At 40.0% G+C, this 15,654-nt stretch overlaps 1 protein-coding gene across 2 annotated transcripts in view; it reads right to left on the reverse strand.

The window, feature by feature from the left end:
- Positions 1 to 15,654, reverse strand: part of LOC122090070 (mRNA-capping enzyme) — a 41,075-nt gene that overhangs the window by 11,375 nt on the left and 14,046 nt on the right. For both annotated transcript variants that reach the window (XM_042659906.1, XM_042659905.1), the window contains exons 5-8: positions 9,424 to 9,586; positions 9,179 to 9,316; positions 8,818 to 8,940; positions 8,621 to 8,719 (exon numbers count right to left, since the gene is read on the reverse strand). In XM_042659906.1, coding sequence (XP_042515840.1) covers positions 8,621 to 8,719; positions 8,818 to 8,940; positions 9,179 to 9,316; positions 9,424 to 9,586 — 523 coding nt within the window. The remainder of the gene's footprint in view (positions 1 to 8,620; positions 8,720 to 8,817; positions 8,941 to 9,178; positions 9,317 to 9,423; positions 9,587 to 15,654) is intronic.

Genomic DNA, 15,654 nt, shown 5'->3' on the forward strand with positions numbered 1-15,654 from the left:
AGAATTGTGAACACCTTCGCTAAGAGAAAAACATTTGATCACCTACAAAAGTGGGCAACATACCAGCCAAATCGACTTCTTCCTTACTAGAAGGTCCGACAGATTGCTATGTAAGGATTGCAAGATTATACCTGGAGAGAGCTTAACATCTCAACATAGATTGCTAATCCTGGATATGTACCACAATGTGTTGAAGAGTATGTCAAGAAAACATGTCTGCCCTAGGGTAAGATGGTGGAGATTGAAAGGAGAGCCATTAATGTCCTTTACCAATAAAGTGGTGAAGCAGGGAAAGTGGGATTTTGAAGGGGATGCCAACACAAAGTGGACTGAGATGACGGATTGCATAAAAAAAGTTGCTAATGAGGTTTTAGAGTGTCTAAGGGTACTCGACTGGGCCCTAGAGAGACTTGGTGGTGGGGTGAGGAAGTATAAGCAGCCATTAAGCTTAAGAAAGACAGTTTTAAGATTTAGCAAAGGACTAAGGAGGTCGAAGATCAATAGAGATATAAGGCTTTTAGAAATGAGGCAAGAAAGATTGTGGGGAAAGCACATGCAAAGAAATATGAAGACTTCTATAACAATCTAAATACTAACGAAAGGGGAAAAAAATTACAAGATGGCTCAAATTCGAGAAAGGAAGAGCAAAGATTTTCATAATGTTCGATGTATCAAGGGTGATGATGGTAGAGTACTTGTAAAGGATGGAGACATTAACAGGAGATGGGTTGAGTATTTTTGCGTCTTACTAAATGAAGACAACATTTGGAGGAATAATGAAAGTATACATCATAACAGCACACATCATAGATACGTTCGTAAGATAGGAGTGATTGAGGTTAAAGACATATTGAGTAAGATGAAAGCAGGTAAGACACCAAGCCCAGATGAGTAATCAATCGAAGTGTGGAAGGGTTTGGGAGTGTGTGGGGTTATCTGGCTAAGCAGGTCGTTTAACAAGATTATAAACACGAGAAAGGCCCTTGATGAATGGAGGAGAAATACTATAGTTCCAGTCTACAAAAATAAAGGCCCAGATGAGTTACCAATCAAAGTGTGGAAGGGTTTGGGAGAGTGGGGTCTGGCTAACCAGAAAGATGCCTGATGAATAAAGGAGAAACATTGTAGTTCCAATCTACAAAAATAAAGACGATATACAGAGTTGCAATAACTATAGTGACAAACTTATGAGTAATACTATAAAATTATGGGAGAAGGTCATTGAAATCCGCATTAGAAGAGAATCTAGAGTCTCGAGGAACCAATTTGGTTTTATGCCTGGGAGATCCATGAAAGAAGCAATATACCTTTCATGGAAGCTAATAGAAAAATAAAAAACCTACAAGAAGGATCTTTATATAGTCTTCATCGACCTAGAAAAGGCCTGTGACAGAGTCCCCAGAGAGCTTGTCTGGCATGTAGAAAGGGGTGTCTAGTATGTATGGGGACATAATTAAAGGCATGCATGAAGGCATGTTAACTAGTGTGAGATCTGTGGAGTGTTAACTAATGTGAGATCTATGGGAGGTTCTAGTAGTGAACTCCCAATTACCATTGGGTTACATCAAGGATCCGCTTTAAGTCCCCATCTGTTTACGCTTATCATGGATGATTTAACCAAGAACATTCAAGGAGAGGTCCCATGCTGTATGCTCTTTGCTGATGATATTATTTTAGTGGATGAGACAGTGGCAGGGATTAATGATTAATGATAAGTTACAGTTATGGAGATCTACCTTGGAATCAAGAGGTCTTAAGATGAGTAGAAAGAAGACGAAGTATATGGTGTGTAATTTTAGTAGCTCGAGGACTGATATGGATGTAGTGAAACTTGAGGAGAGAGATTCCGCAAAGCAATTGTTTTAAATATTTGGGGTCAACTATTAATAAGGATGGCGAGATAGATGATGATGGCTCTCGCAGAATTAAAGCAGGATGGATGAAGTGGAGAGGTACATCTGGAGTGTTGTGCTATCGACATATTCCCCTCAAGCTTAAAAAAAAGTGTTACAGGATTGTCGTTAGACCCGCTATGTTGTATGGGGTAGAATGTTGGGCAGTCAAGAAGCACAACACAGAAAAGTTGAGTGTTGCAGAGATGCAGATGTTGAGATGGATGTGTGGCAAAACAGGGAGAGATAGAGTGAAAAATAACAGGGTAAGAATTGAGTTGGGAGTGGCCCCAATTCAAGACAAGCTTCGAGAATGTCACTTAAGGTGGTATGGCCATGTTCAGAAGAGGCCTTGGGATGCTCCAGTACGGAATTAGAAGAGCTAGGGGCAGACCTAAAATGACCATTGATGAGTTAGTAAGGAAATACATGTAGAAGCTAGACCTTGACCCAAGTATGACATCAAACAGAACGGTTTGGAGGGTAAAGATCCATATAGCCTACTGTGTTTAGGTGGGATGACCCGGAGGTGTTGCATTGCCTTTATTTCACTTCTTTTCTTTATCTTTTCCCCTTTTCCCTCTTCTTTCTTTAATCTTTTTCTTTGACTGGTCCATTTAGCCAACCCCATTCAGTTGGGAAAAGGCTTAGTTGTTGTTGTTGTTTGTACACAATGAGGGGGACTGCCATACATATCGGCCGCTCCTCTCTTTGCAGTCTCTCTTCTCTTCTTCTCTATCAATCTCTTCTCTCTTCTCTCCTCTCTCAAGTTACTGGTTACAGATCTTGAGTTTCTAACAAAAAGAAAGAAGGAAGAAGGAAAAAAGAAAACAGAAAAGGAACATCACACTTGTTAAAATGTGTTAGAAAGCATCGTAGGAGAGGGAGGAGATTGCAAGATAGCGCAGACTCCTCCCCACGATAAAGTTAGTTCCCCAACTGGGGTAGAAGTCTTAGTACACTAGGACTTGTGGTAATTTACTAATTAGATTAATTAGTTGTTAGCTAATTAGTTTCCTAGTTTGTTTCATATTCTTAGTCAGAGTAGGTTAGCTGTCCTACTACTATTGTAGTTGAGAATTATCTATTTAATAAGAAGAGGAGGGCAATCCAATCTACAAGTTGAGTCTGCCCACCGTAAAAGGCTCTCTCACTCTTTTCTCTCTCGGTCTCTCGCCCTCTTTTACTTATTCTATATTTTCTACAGGGTATCAGAGCTTGTCTGATCCACACAATAACAATCGGTCTTACCTTCTAACCTACTAGTTAGAAAAAGAAAAAAAAAAAAGGGTCTACGACTTCTGGTCTCTCTCCAAGAATCTCACGGCTCCTATAAGGGGGTGTTTTTCATCCCCTAGTTGGCTGAGAATGGGAATGGTGGACTGAATGTGAGAATCAGTCATATGTGTTAAAAGAGGTGACTCAAATTAATAGAAGAAAGTCTGGTTCTGGAATTCTTTTGGATTGAAGAAATTCTGCATTTCCCTTTGTTTCGATCTCCAGAAAATAGGCCAATCGAAGTCAGATCTGTTCAAGGTTTTGCAGGCTGATTTAGTACCTTCTAAAGAGCCTTTGATCCTTAGCTGAAGGATATCTGAGCACCTCTGCTGCTGGAATTGAAGATTACTGCTGTTTTCTCTCTCTTCAAGACCTAGAATCAAGAAGTTCAAGAACTTTGTGTCTGACCATCAGAATCTGCCAAGATTTATAGGTATTTGTTGCCTATAAAAGAGCTACACTCGACCCAATTTTCAGCCCAAACTGAGGTGTGCAAGTCTCAACTGCAACTTCCCAGGTCAACTCCTATCGCAGGTTCTCTCTCCTCATTCTTTGGGTCTTTTTTTATTTTTTTAAACATAATCTGGGTGAAATTGTAGAGTCTATCTCTGATTATGTTATGCTAATATTTGGACCTATTTAGTGCCAATATTAGGGGACTAGTTTGAGTACCATTGAGGGTACTATTTCTGATTTTTTGGGGACTGTTCTGAACAGTATTTTGCTGTTATTTGAGGTACTGTTTGGAGTATTATTGAGGACTGTTTTGAACAACTTTGGGGGTACTTTTTGAAGGAACTGCTTGCTGATCTTGTGTGATTAGATCGATAGTTTGTTTGATCATTTTCTGTGTGCACTAATGGCTGACACAAAAAGAAAGAAAGTTGTCACAGAAGTGATGTCTTTATCATCACATAGACTTACAGAAAAGAAACTTGTAGGAGCTGCCAATTTCTATCAATGGAAGAAAATTGTGCAGCTTGTTTTGACTGGTCGGGATCAGCAGGTTTATCTTACCAAGGGAAAACATGCCACTGATGCCACATGGGATACAGTTGATGCACGTATTCTCGGACAGCTACTGAACTCAATGGATAACTCCATAGTCGATGTTGTTACCCACATTGATATTGTGAAGGAGTTGTGGGACTATCTGAATGTTCTATACTCTGGACAGAACAACATTTCTCGTTTTTATGAACTATCTCAGCATTTTTATCGGACTAATAGGAAGGGTCGACCTTTAACTCAGTACTTTGCTGATTTCAAGAGGATGTATGGTTTTCTTCGGAGGCCTTGGAACAAAGTATGACTCTGTTCGTTCTTAGATTCTTGAAAGAGATAAGGTGGCATCTCTTGCAGATACCTTTTCCCGAGTCTTACGGGTATCTCGAGAAACTTCTCAGGATTCCACTCCAGTGGAAAATTCCGCAATTGCAACACAGGGTAATAATCGAGGAACCTCACGGGGTACAAGTAATGGTAGTAATAAGGGGCAATTCACTGGGAACTCCTCCCTTGGTAATTTAGGGACAGCACACACATGTCATCATTGTGATAAACCAGGACATATCCAACGATTCTGTTGGAAACTTCATGGCAAACCCCCTCAAAAGCAGTTTGCCAATTCAGCTACCGTTGACGAACCCGGATCGTCTGAGTGTAGGATGGCCAAAATGACCGATGAAGAATTTGCACGGTACAATCAGTTTCAAAATCCAGCACCTTCACCTTCCACTGCTACTCTTGTTCAAACAGGTAATGCCATTTCGTGTCTCTCCTCTTCTTCTCGTCTCTAGATAATTGATTCTGGTGCTTCAGACCACATGTCTGGTGTTTCAGGTATATTTTCCTCTTTTAAGAAGTCCTCTGCTAATGTCACATTGGCCAATGGCTCTATTGCCAAGGTCAATGGTACTAGTACTGTTTGTCTTAATACCTCTTTATCCTTGTCATCTGTCCTTTATTTGCCTGAGTTACCATTCAACCTATTATCTGTAAGCAAGTTTACACAAGCTTACAATTGTTCTATAACCTTTTTCTTTGACTCATGTGTTTTTCAGGATCTTACGACGAAGAAGATGCTTGGTAGAGGTCGTAGGGTTGGGGAACTGTACCTTTTTGAAGACAATGCACCTTCCACAGCCTGTTCGGGTACTCTGACTCCTCATCAGGTTCACTGCCGGTTGGGTCATCCGTCTTTACAAATCCTACAGAAACTTGATCCCAGTTTTAATTCTCTTCTAGTTTAAAATGTGAGTCATGTCAATTTGGAAAACTACATCGTGTTAGTTATTCCCCTCGGGGTAATACACGGTCTGCATCTCCTTTTTCTCTAGTACATTCAGATGTATGGGGTCCTTGCCCTGTTACATTTAAGTTAGGTTTTAAGTATTGTCACTTTTGTTGATGACTACTCCAGGACGACCTAGCTTTATTTAATGAAAAATCGTTATGAGTTATTTACCATATTTCGTGATTTTGTTGCTGAAATACAAAATCAATTTGGCATGACTATCAAAATTCTACGAAGTGATAATGCAAAGGAGTACTTTTTTGGTCCATTAGTTTATGGCTAAGTGTGGCATGATACATCAATCTTCTTGTTCAGACACTCCCCAACAACATGGAGTGGCTGAACGAAAGAACCGTCATTTGATGGAGGTTGCTAGGTCACTTATGTTTGAAATGAAGGTATCCAAATATTTTTGGGCCGATGTTGTTTTCACGGCTAGATATCTTATTAATTGTATGCCTTCCTCTGTTTTGTGTGGTGGTATTCCCCATTCCTTGCTATTTCCTTCTGACGCACTTTTTGTTCTTTCCCCTCATGTTTTTGGTTGTGTTTGCTTTATTCGTGATCATCGTCCAAGTTTATAAAGGTTGGATCCTCGAGCCATCAAGTGTATCTTTTTGGGTTACTCCCGTACCCAAAAGGGCTACCGGTGTTATTCTCCAGTACTTCACAAATATTTTGTCACTGCTGATGTCTCCTTTTTCGAGTCCACCCCATATCCAAATGAGTCATTTGTTGGGTCTGAATTGGATGACGATCTTCCCCTTTATGTTCTCCATCACTCTAACCCGCAGGATGCGACTGAGACAGAGGTACCACCACCACCACCACCTCCTTTACAGGTGTATACACGACGTGTTCGAGAAGCAACAACACCCCTTCTCCCTGCGACACTTACTTCTCATCTTCGTCTACGGCTCCCACTCCAGGTATTCCTCTTTCTGACTTAGACCTTCCTATTGCACAACGTAAGGGTGTTCGGAGTTATACCCAACATCCTATTGCTGATTTTGTCTTATTCTGGCCTATCATCTACTTTTTATTCCTGTCTTTCTACTATTTCCTGCCATCCTGTTCCTAAGACTTGCAGAGGCACTGTCTAGTCCTGGGTGGAGGAATGCTATGAAGGAAGAACTACTTGCATTGGACGAAAACCAGACTTGGGATCTTGTATCATTGCCCCCTGGAAAGAAAGCTATTGGTTGTCGTTGGGTTTATATGGTTAAAGTAAACCCTGATGTTTCTCTTGCTCGTTTGAAGGCACGACTGGTCGCCAAGGGGTATGCTCAGGTTTATGGGGTTGACTACTTGGATACTCTCTCCGGTAGTCAAGCTGGCCTCTGTGCGTGTTTTGATTTCTCTTGCGGCCTCATCCCATTGGCCATTATTTCAGCTTGATGTCAATAATTCCTTTCTTCATGGTGACTTGCATGAGGAAGTCTATATGGAGCAATCCCCAGGGTTTGTTGCTCATGGGGAGTGTGGAAAGGTTTGTAAGCTCAAGAAGTCCTTGTATGGCCTAAAACAGTCTCCTAGGGCGTGGTTTGGAAAATTCACTGATGTGGTGTGTGCATTTGGACTATCAAGATGTGATAGTGATCATTTTGTGGTCTATCGGAAGTCCGATAGAAAGAGGATATTTCTGGTTGTTTATGTCGATGATATTATCATTACTAGAAATGATGTTGAAGGAATCCAAAGTTTGAAGGCATATTTGCAACAACACTTTCAAACTAAGGATCTTGGACAGTTAAAGTACTTCTTGGGAATTGAAGTTGCTCAGTCAAGAAAAGGAATTTCTTTATCTCAGAGAAAGTATGTGTTAGACCTACTCTCAGAAACAGGTATGTTAGGATCCAAGCCCGTTGATACTCCAATGGATCCAAATGTGAAGCTTATGCCTGAAGGAGGTGATGTGTTAAATGATCCTGAGAAATACAGGAGGTTGGTAAGAAAGCTGAATTAGGTAACGGTGACTCGACCTGACATTGCCTTCCCTGTTAGTGTTGTGAGTCAATTTCTTTCGTCCCCACATACGTCACATTGGGATGCCGTTGTTCGTATTTTGAGATATCTTAAGAAAGCTCCAGGACGTGGCCTAGTATATTCAGATCATGGACACGGTCGTATTGAAGGGTTTTGTGATGCGGATTGGGCTAGTTCTCCCATTGATAGAAGGTCCACTACATGATACTATACTTTTATTGGCGGAAATCTGAAGAACAAAAAACAAACTATTGTGGCGAGGTCTAGTGCTGAATCTGAGTATCGAGCCATGGCCCATGTTACTTGTGAGTTGATGTGGATAAAGCAACTTTTAACAGAACTTGGTTTTGGTTGCACTAATTCTATGCAGTTATGGTGTGACAACCAAGCTGCTATTCATATTGCTTCTAATCCAGTGTTCCATGAGAGGACAAAACACATTGAAGTCAACTGTCACTTTGTTCGTGAAAAATTACAACAATGAGTTATTTCTACAAGCCATGTTCGCACAGGAGAACAACTCGCAGATGTTTTTACCAAGTCCTTGGGGGGTGGTAGAGTGGATTATCTTTGTAACAAGCTGGGTATGATTAACATCTATGCTCCAGCTTGAGGGAGAGTGTTAGAAGCATCGTAGGAGAGGGAGGAGACTGCAAGATAGCGCAGACTCCTCCCCACGATAAAGTTAGTTCCCCAATTGGGGTAGGAGTCCTTGTACACTAGGACTTGTGGTAATTTACTAATTAGATTAATTAATTGTTAGCTAATTAGTTTCCTAGTTTGTTTCATATTCCTAGTCAGAGTAGGACAGCTGTCCTACTACTATTGTAGTTGAGAATTATCTATTTAATAAGAAGAGGGAGGGCAGTCCAAGCTACAAGATTGAGTCTGACCACCATAAAAGGCTCTCTCATTCTTTTCTCTCTCGGTCTCTCTCCCTCTCTTTTACTTATTCTATATTTTCTACAAAATGTAAGATGCTGTTAAATCAATTATGAATAAGCGGGGACCAAAGATTCAGTTTTCATGTAAGCAGAACACATAGGATCCATCCTAACTGAGGGCACAGAAATAAATCACCAAATCTTACACCGCATCTATAGTCCAGATATACATTTCACAGTCATCAGGTAAAATTACTGTAGATGCTAAAATTTATTAATAATACCTGAAAGATGAGACCATCTGCTTCATGTGGAAGCCTTGGGATAAACTCATTTAGAAGCTTGTTAACAGTAGATAGCAACCAAAAATCCTTTCTCCTCACCTGATTCAAAAGCCCGTCAATTATCCCAGTTAAGAATGGGTAAAGTTGGGAAGTGGACACTATATCAGTTGATATTGTGTAATTTGAATTCTACATACCCTGAGTGGCTCTTGGTCATATCTGTAGTAAGAATTTCTACTATGATTTATATGCTGGCGTTCCAAATTTCGAGGTTCGATCACTTCTTTCTCAAGCATCTTCCACCTTTCGTAGAAGGGGCGCTGCATCATATTATGATGATCAAACCTTATAATGCAAAAATGTAATCAAAGAGAAAAAAACAGTAATATAATACAACCACGAGAAGGGAAAGAGAATTTTATTCATAATCAGAGAACACTTGAAATTATATGATGACAGGACCTAAATGCCAAGCCGTTAAAGTCCACTCCTGGGAAATAACCTTCAATAATTATTTTGACAAATTATCACACTGAGGAAAGTTTTTGTAAATCTAACCTCTACAATAGACGTCCCATTAATGGCCATCATATCGTAGATCAAGTATCTTCTCTCCTGCTTCTGTGTATCTGGAACAGTGTCAATTATCATCTCACCATCAAGTAATGTTAAGTTGTGAGTCTTCTCAGGTAAACCCTTAAAAAGAAAAATTTCCAAGTCAGATTATGATGACTTATGCAGAACTCTCCATTATATAAGATGAAAACAAGGATCTTTCCCGACAGAAAACCTCACACACTAACCTCATTTGTGTTTCTTGTCGGAAACCGCATCTGCACCCTTCGAAAACAAAAGTTTCTATCAATCAAGTAACATCCATCATAAGTTAAAAGCATCATATAGCGTGTTCCATCAGCTTTCCATGTCGCATAGTAATACCGTTGTCTTAACAATTGCAAGTTTTCCCTGCATTACGTATAACAAAATGCAATGATACAGAAATGAGACGATAACCCAAATCAAGAGATTAAAAAGAGATCCTACAAAAATCACCCAAATATACAAATGTCTCTTTGCAGTTAGTTATAGGCATTGAAAGAACACGAGCATTTATCAGAAACAATTTAAAAAGCAAGTATAATAAATGAGAAGAGGAAGAATGTGATATCGGGTAGCCGACTAAAAGGAAATATTCAAGGCAATTCAGCCACGATCTCGGCACAAAGATATCATATTTAGTGCAATACCACCATTCATATGAAACTGAATCAGCAACAATTTACAACAGGGTTAAAAACAAATAGTGACAGAAAAGAAAAGATGGATAATGAAAAGAAAAGGCAATAACCTAAGCAGATACAAAGACGATGCCATAAGAACAGAATTTATGGGTGGGAACACCCTACAGAAAACAGGATGGGCACCATGGATGGGGAAAAGAAAAGGAAATATACAAGAACATGATGCCATAGGAACAGAATTTATGGGCGGGACACCCTACAGAAAGCAGGATGGGCACCTAGTTCTGCAAAAAGGCAGGTTGATGGTGTAATATTTTTTATGGGCTTGTAGACCCAAGGCCCAGTCCCCTGTTCACATTTTAAGTTCAACTCAAGAGGAGTTTATCACATGGAGACACACCATTAAAAATTACAGTACCACAAAGAGAAAGCATGGGACTACGTAGGGGTGGATGGCCACACATGAGAGGCCATACGATTGATTGCAGCTGAATTTGCAACTTGGCCAATCAAGGTCATTCCGTATTGAAGAATTGGGGAAATTCTAATTTGTGCCTTGATTGGCACAGGCCTCCTTTATTTATAGCAAAATAAGTAGTCCTAGTCATTACAGTAGTCTAACTATACTAGTCCTTATAGTAGTCCAAGTAGTCCCTAACTCATTATTGTATTGTTCAACACTACCCCTCAAGTTGGTGCATAGATATCACACATATCCAACTTGGATAAAATTAAATAAAAAGATTTACTACTAAAGTCCCTTTGTAAGAACATCTGCTAACTGATCTTCACTTAGCACAAAAGGAATACAGATAAGTCCTCACTCTAATTTCTCCTTGATGAAATGCCTACCGATCTCGACATGCTCGGTACGGTCATGCTGAACAGGGTTGTGTGGATGCTGATGGCTAACTTATTATCACAATATAGTAACATCGGCACCTAGATGGACACACCCAAGTCATGAAGGAGACTCTGTGATGCAGCAGCGCTCCGATGGATCGACCTAAGCCTGCTCCAGAACCCGGACCAATACCCAGATCCAATTTGGGTTCCAAGTTACTAATTTGGATTCAAGATTAATAGAATATTCTAGGATTTTATTTTATTTTGAGAATATTTGTTATCTTTTATTTTAGGTTATTTTGGGGAAGCTATTAGGTAAGTAGAAATTTTCAATTTTAGTTTTATTGTGTTTCTATTTTATTAGACTTTAATTTAGGAAGCAATTAAGATTCTCTATTTCAGTCTTAAAAGTTTTTATTTTGATTTAATATAAGGTATGTAACCCAAGGAATGAAGTTAGTTGATTAATAAAGAAATAAGTGATTGTGAAACTCTCCCCCCCCCTCCTGAACTTTCTTCTTCTTTCCTGTTCCCCTTTCTAATAGTCTCTATGCCCATGGTCTTCTCTTCTTCTCTCTCTCACTTTGTTTCTTCCATTCTCTTTCTTCAACCTTATTATTGTCTGGTGTTCTTTCCATACCCTGTTCTGAGCGATATTACCAGATCCAAAATAAAGCTTTGTTGAAGCATTATTTCCCACAGATTGACCCTGAGATTTGGACCGAAGGGAGCTTGGCTCTAGTCGATTCAAACCCTTGAGCCCTTAGGCTGAAACCCTTCCCTATGGTGAGGAACAACGGCTGCAGCAGGGCTGAAATCCCAACTAACGCCAGGTCTGTTTCAGCATCAACTTGGTCAAGTAATACTTGGAGTTCGGAGATGTGTTCAGTTGATCTCAAGAGACCTGGAGGTTACGAAACTTCAGATCAGAAGAAGACTTGCTTGCTGAGATTTTCCCCTTAGAACCAGCGCCTCTGACTTCTGTCCAGAGGTTGAAGACAACCTCATAAAGTGGTGATTGGGTTTTAACTTTATTCTAATATCTCATATTAATGCCCCTTCCATTCTCCACTTTATTACAACTTGCCATTAAGTTTATCTTCCAGTCCAAGAATACCCCCTCCCCTTTATACGTTACACTTCTTCTAAAGTGGGAATTCAAAAGTCTTCTAGGTCTTTGTCTTTTGTGTAAAAGTCCTTTTGTTTTATCTCCATATTGTTGCCCCCCTACTTTATCCTCTTATTTACATCCTGCCATCGAGTTGAATGCTATTCCTAGTTTGTCCCTAGCCAATAAATAATAATCATTTTCATATCCCATTGTTTCTTTATCGGCTAATAGCTCCTTGAGGATTCTGGTATATTTACAATACTGCCATCGATTGTGATATTTGTGCTAAGTTTTAAGTGGGCCGACATCCACCTTGGGATTGAATTCCTGGGGCCCACCTGCCCCTCCATTACTCTGCAACCAAAGTAGCTCACAAATCCTATGCGCCATAGCTCGAAACTCAGCCTCTGCACTTGATCTAACCATAGTTGACTGCTTCTTACTACACCACGTAACCAAGTTACCACAAAAAAATGTACAATAGCCAGTAATAGAGCGATGATCATCTGGAGAACCTGCCCAATCAGCATCAGTGTATGCCTCAATCCTCATGTGATCTGTAGAAGAGAATAAAATGCCGCTTCCTGGTGCAGTCTTCAAGTACCTAAGAATCCAATTCACAGCATCCATATGTGAGGAATAGGGATCATGCATGTATTGACTCACCAAACTTACTGCATGAGCTATGTCTGGTCTTGTATGGGGTAGATATATGAATCTTCCAACTAGTCTTTGATACCGACCTTTATCAACAGGTTCACCTTCTTTGCTTCTGAGATGAAAGTAAGCCTCAATAGGAATATCCAAGGGTTTACACCCTAACATACCAATCTCTGAGAGGACGTCCAATGTATACTTTCTCTGGGAGAAAACAATACCCTTTGTTGAATGTGCCACCTCAATGCCAAGAAAGTATTTCAATCTTCCTAGGTCCTTGATCTCAAACTCCTTACCAAGATAGGCCTTGAGCTTAGAGATTTCATTTGTATCATTGCCAGTAACAACAATATCATCCACATATACTATCAGTATAGTAATCTGATCACCCACCCTTTTATAAATAGTGTATGATCAGCATTACTTTGGGTAAAGCCAACAGCTATCAGCCTTGTGAAAAAGACCAAACCATGCCCTGGGAGATTGCTTCAATCCATATAGAGCTCTCTTCAGTCTACACACATTGCCTTGTGTTTCTGAACTAGAGTATCCAAGTGGAATGTCCATATACACCTCTTCAGTCAACTCTCCTTGACGAAAAGCATTCTTGACATCCAATTGTTGTAGATCCCATCCTCGGTCCACTTCAAAGGAAATGATAACTTGAACTGTATTCAATTTTTCTGCAAGGGCAAAGGTCTCCTAGTAGTCAATCCCATAAGTTTGAGTAAAGCCCTTCGCCACAAGTCTTGCCTTGTATCTATCTACAGTCCCATCAACATTATGTTTCACCGTGAACACCCCATTTGCAGTCAACTGGTCTTCTTTTGCAAGGGAAGAACAACCAGATCCCATGTGTTATTCTTGTGAAGAGATCTCATCTCCTCATTCATTGCCTCCTTCCACTTAGGTCTGCATTTGCCTCATGCCAGATTTAGGAATAGAAACAGAGGACAAGGAAGACACAAATGCAAGATATGATGGGGAGAGAGTATTATATGACACCATGTTAGAAACAGGATGCTGAGTACAAGTCCTTCTACCTTTTCTATGAGCAATAGGAACATTAAGAGACTGATCAAGGGGAAAGATTATACCTGGAAGAGAAGACTTACGATCAGAAAGCAATGGAATAGCAGTGGCAGTTTCAATTCTCTTTTTCTTTTTTTTTGCGAGAGAATACCTATATCACTGGACCATCCTGTGTTTTCTGATGAATCTGTGACTCCCCCTGAATGGGAGCCTCCTGCTCCTGAATTGATGGATCCTCCTGAACAGTAACTACTGGACCAATGGGAACCTCTGAACTTGTAGTCTTTATTCTAGTATCTCTCTGAGTAGCACCATCATCTATGGTAAGGTATAATGGACAATCAAAAGTAGGAATCTACATCACCTCTTCACCACCAGAGGACTCCCCTTGAAGAGGTGAAAAGTAAGCCTCAGTCTCACGGAAGATCACATCCAGGGAAACAAAGAGCAGTTGAGAAGGTGGATGATAGCACGGGTATCCCTTCTAAGTGGGAGAATAGCCCACAAAAATACACTGGAGTCCACATTGATCAAGTTTTCCCCAGAACCTGACGATTACGAACAAAGCAAGCACAATCAAAGACCTTTGGAGGAACAATAAAAGTACGAGACCCATATAACAACTCAATGGGACTCTTAAAACCAAGTATCCGTGAAGGCATCCTATTGATGAGATAGGCAGTAGTGAGAACAACCTCACTTCACTAGGGAGCGAGGACCTGCATGTCAAACATCAAGGAGCGAGCAACCTTGTGACGATTCTTGTGTTCAGCCACACCATTCTGTTCTGGAGTAACCACACAACTAGTTTGATGGATGATCCCATTATCAACCAAAACAGACTGTAAGGAACCATCCATATATTCCTTTACATGATCAATTTGTAGTATCTTAAGTTTAGCATCAAATTGTGTCCTAACCATGCAATGAAATTCCCAAAAGCACTGAAAAACCTCTCTTATAATGCAATAAATACATCCAAGTCGAACAAGTGTGGCAATCAATAAAAGTAACAAACCATCTCTAGCCGAAAAAAGGGACACGGCGGGTAGAGCCCCAAACATCAGAATGAATTAAAGCAAAATGAACAGTACTTCTATTGTCAGAAAGAGGATAAGCAATCCGAGTTCGTTTTGCCAAAGCACATGCATGAAAAATAAACTGGTCCACAGTACAATGTCTAACTAATGCCAGAAATAATCTAGATAAAGTGCCCCATGAGGGGTGACCCAGACGGCGATGCCAGCCCAAGAGTTCTAAGAGTGCCAAATCAGATGAAGTGTGTAGAGCCCATGAGGGACCAGTGCCCAGATAATAGAGACCAAGGTTCAAGTATCGGGTTTCAACCAAGTTTTGACCCTTGGGGAGACCGAAATTTCGGTCAAAACATGGGAAATTTCGAGGAAACCATGGAATTTTTCCCAGTTTGGTGGAAACTTAGGTTTCAACCCCCAAACAGTGTTTTTTTTTTCCCCTAATCTTTTGTGTACATCCTGTTTTAGACATTTCTAACACATTCACATCATTAGTTTCATAAAAAAAATAAAATAAAATAAAAACACATAAAGTCATACTTATGTGGTGAACCAAAGGTTCGATAATCATTACTCTGAGTTGTTGATTGAAATATGTTGTAGGTAAACGCATTTTCAAAAAGAGAATTAAAAAAAAAAAGAAAAAAGCATTAACATCAAGAAAAATAATTCGACCACCGTGAATGCATAGATCAAGTCCTCCTAAGTAACATATAAAAAATTTACATAATTCTACTCTATCTACAAGTATATTCTATAAAAAAAATGAATTTTGGGGAAGTTGGGACTTACCTTTTTTGTCCAAGCTGCCTTTTTTATGTAGATGAAGCAAGAATCACCCTTAGAATCAACTTTATTAGGCAAAAAATGGAAAACTCCACTGTTTCCCCAAGATTCCCACTCCTAGGAGAAAAAACAAAGAGAGGGTCGAATTCTGCTAAAGAAGGCTTGGGTTTCTTTACAAACTAACTTATATAGGACCTAATTCCACCCAAAGGATCGAACCAGTTGGTTAGGTCAAAACATGGGAAATTTTGTCGAATTTGGTCAAAACATGGTTGAAACCTGTGACTTTTATAAGTCAGCCTCACAGGGCATCATTTCGACCCCTGG

The sequence above is a fragment of the Macadamia integrifolia genome, chromosome 9 (genome assembly GCF_013358625.1).
Source record: "Macadamia integrifolia cultivar HAES 741 chromosome 9, SCU_Mint_v3, whole genome shotgun sequence".
In the NCBI taxonomy this organism is placed as follows: Eukaryota; Viridiplantae; Streptophyta; class Magnoliopsida; order Proteales; family Proteaceae; genus Macadamia; species Macadamia integrifolia.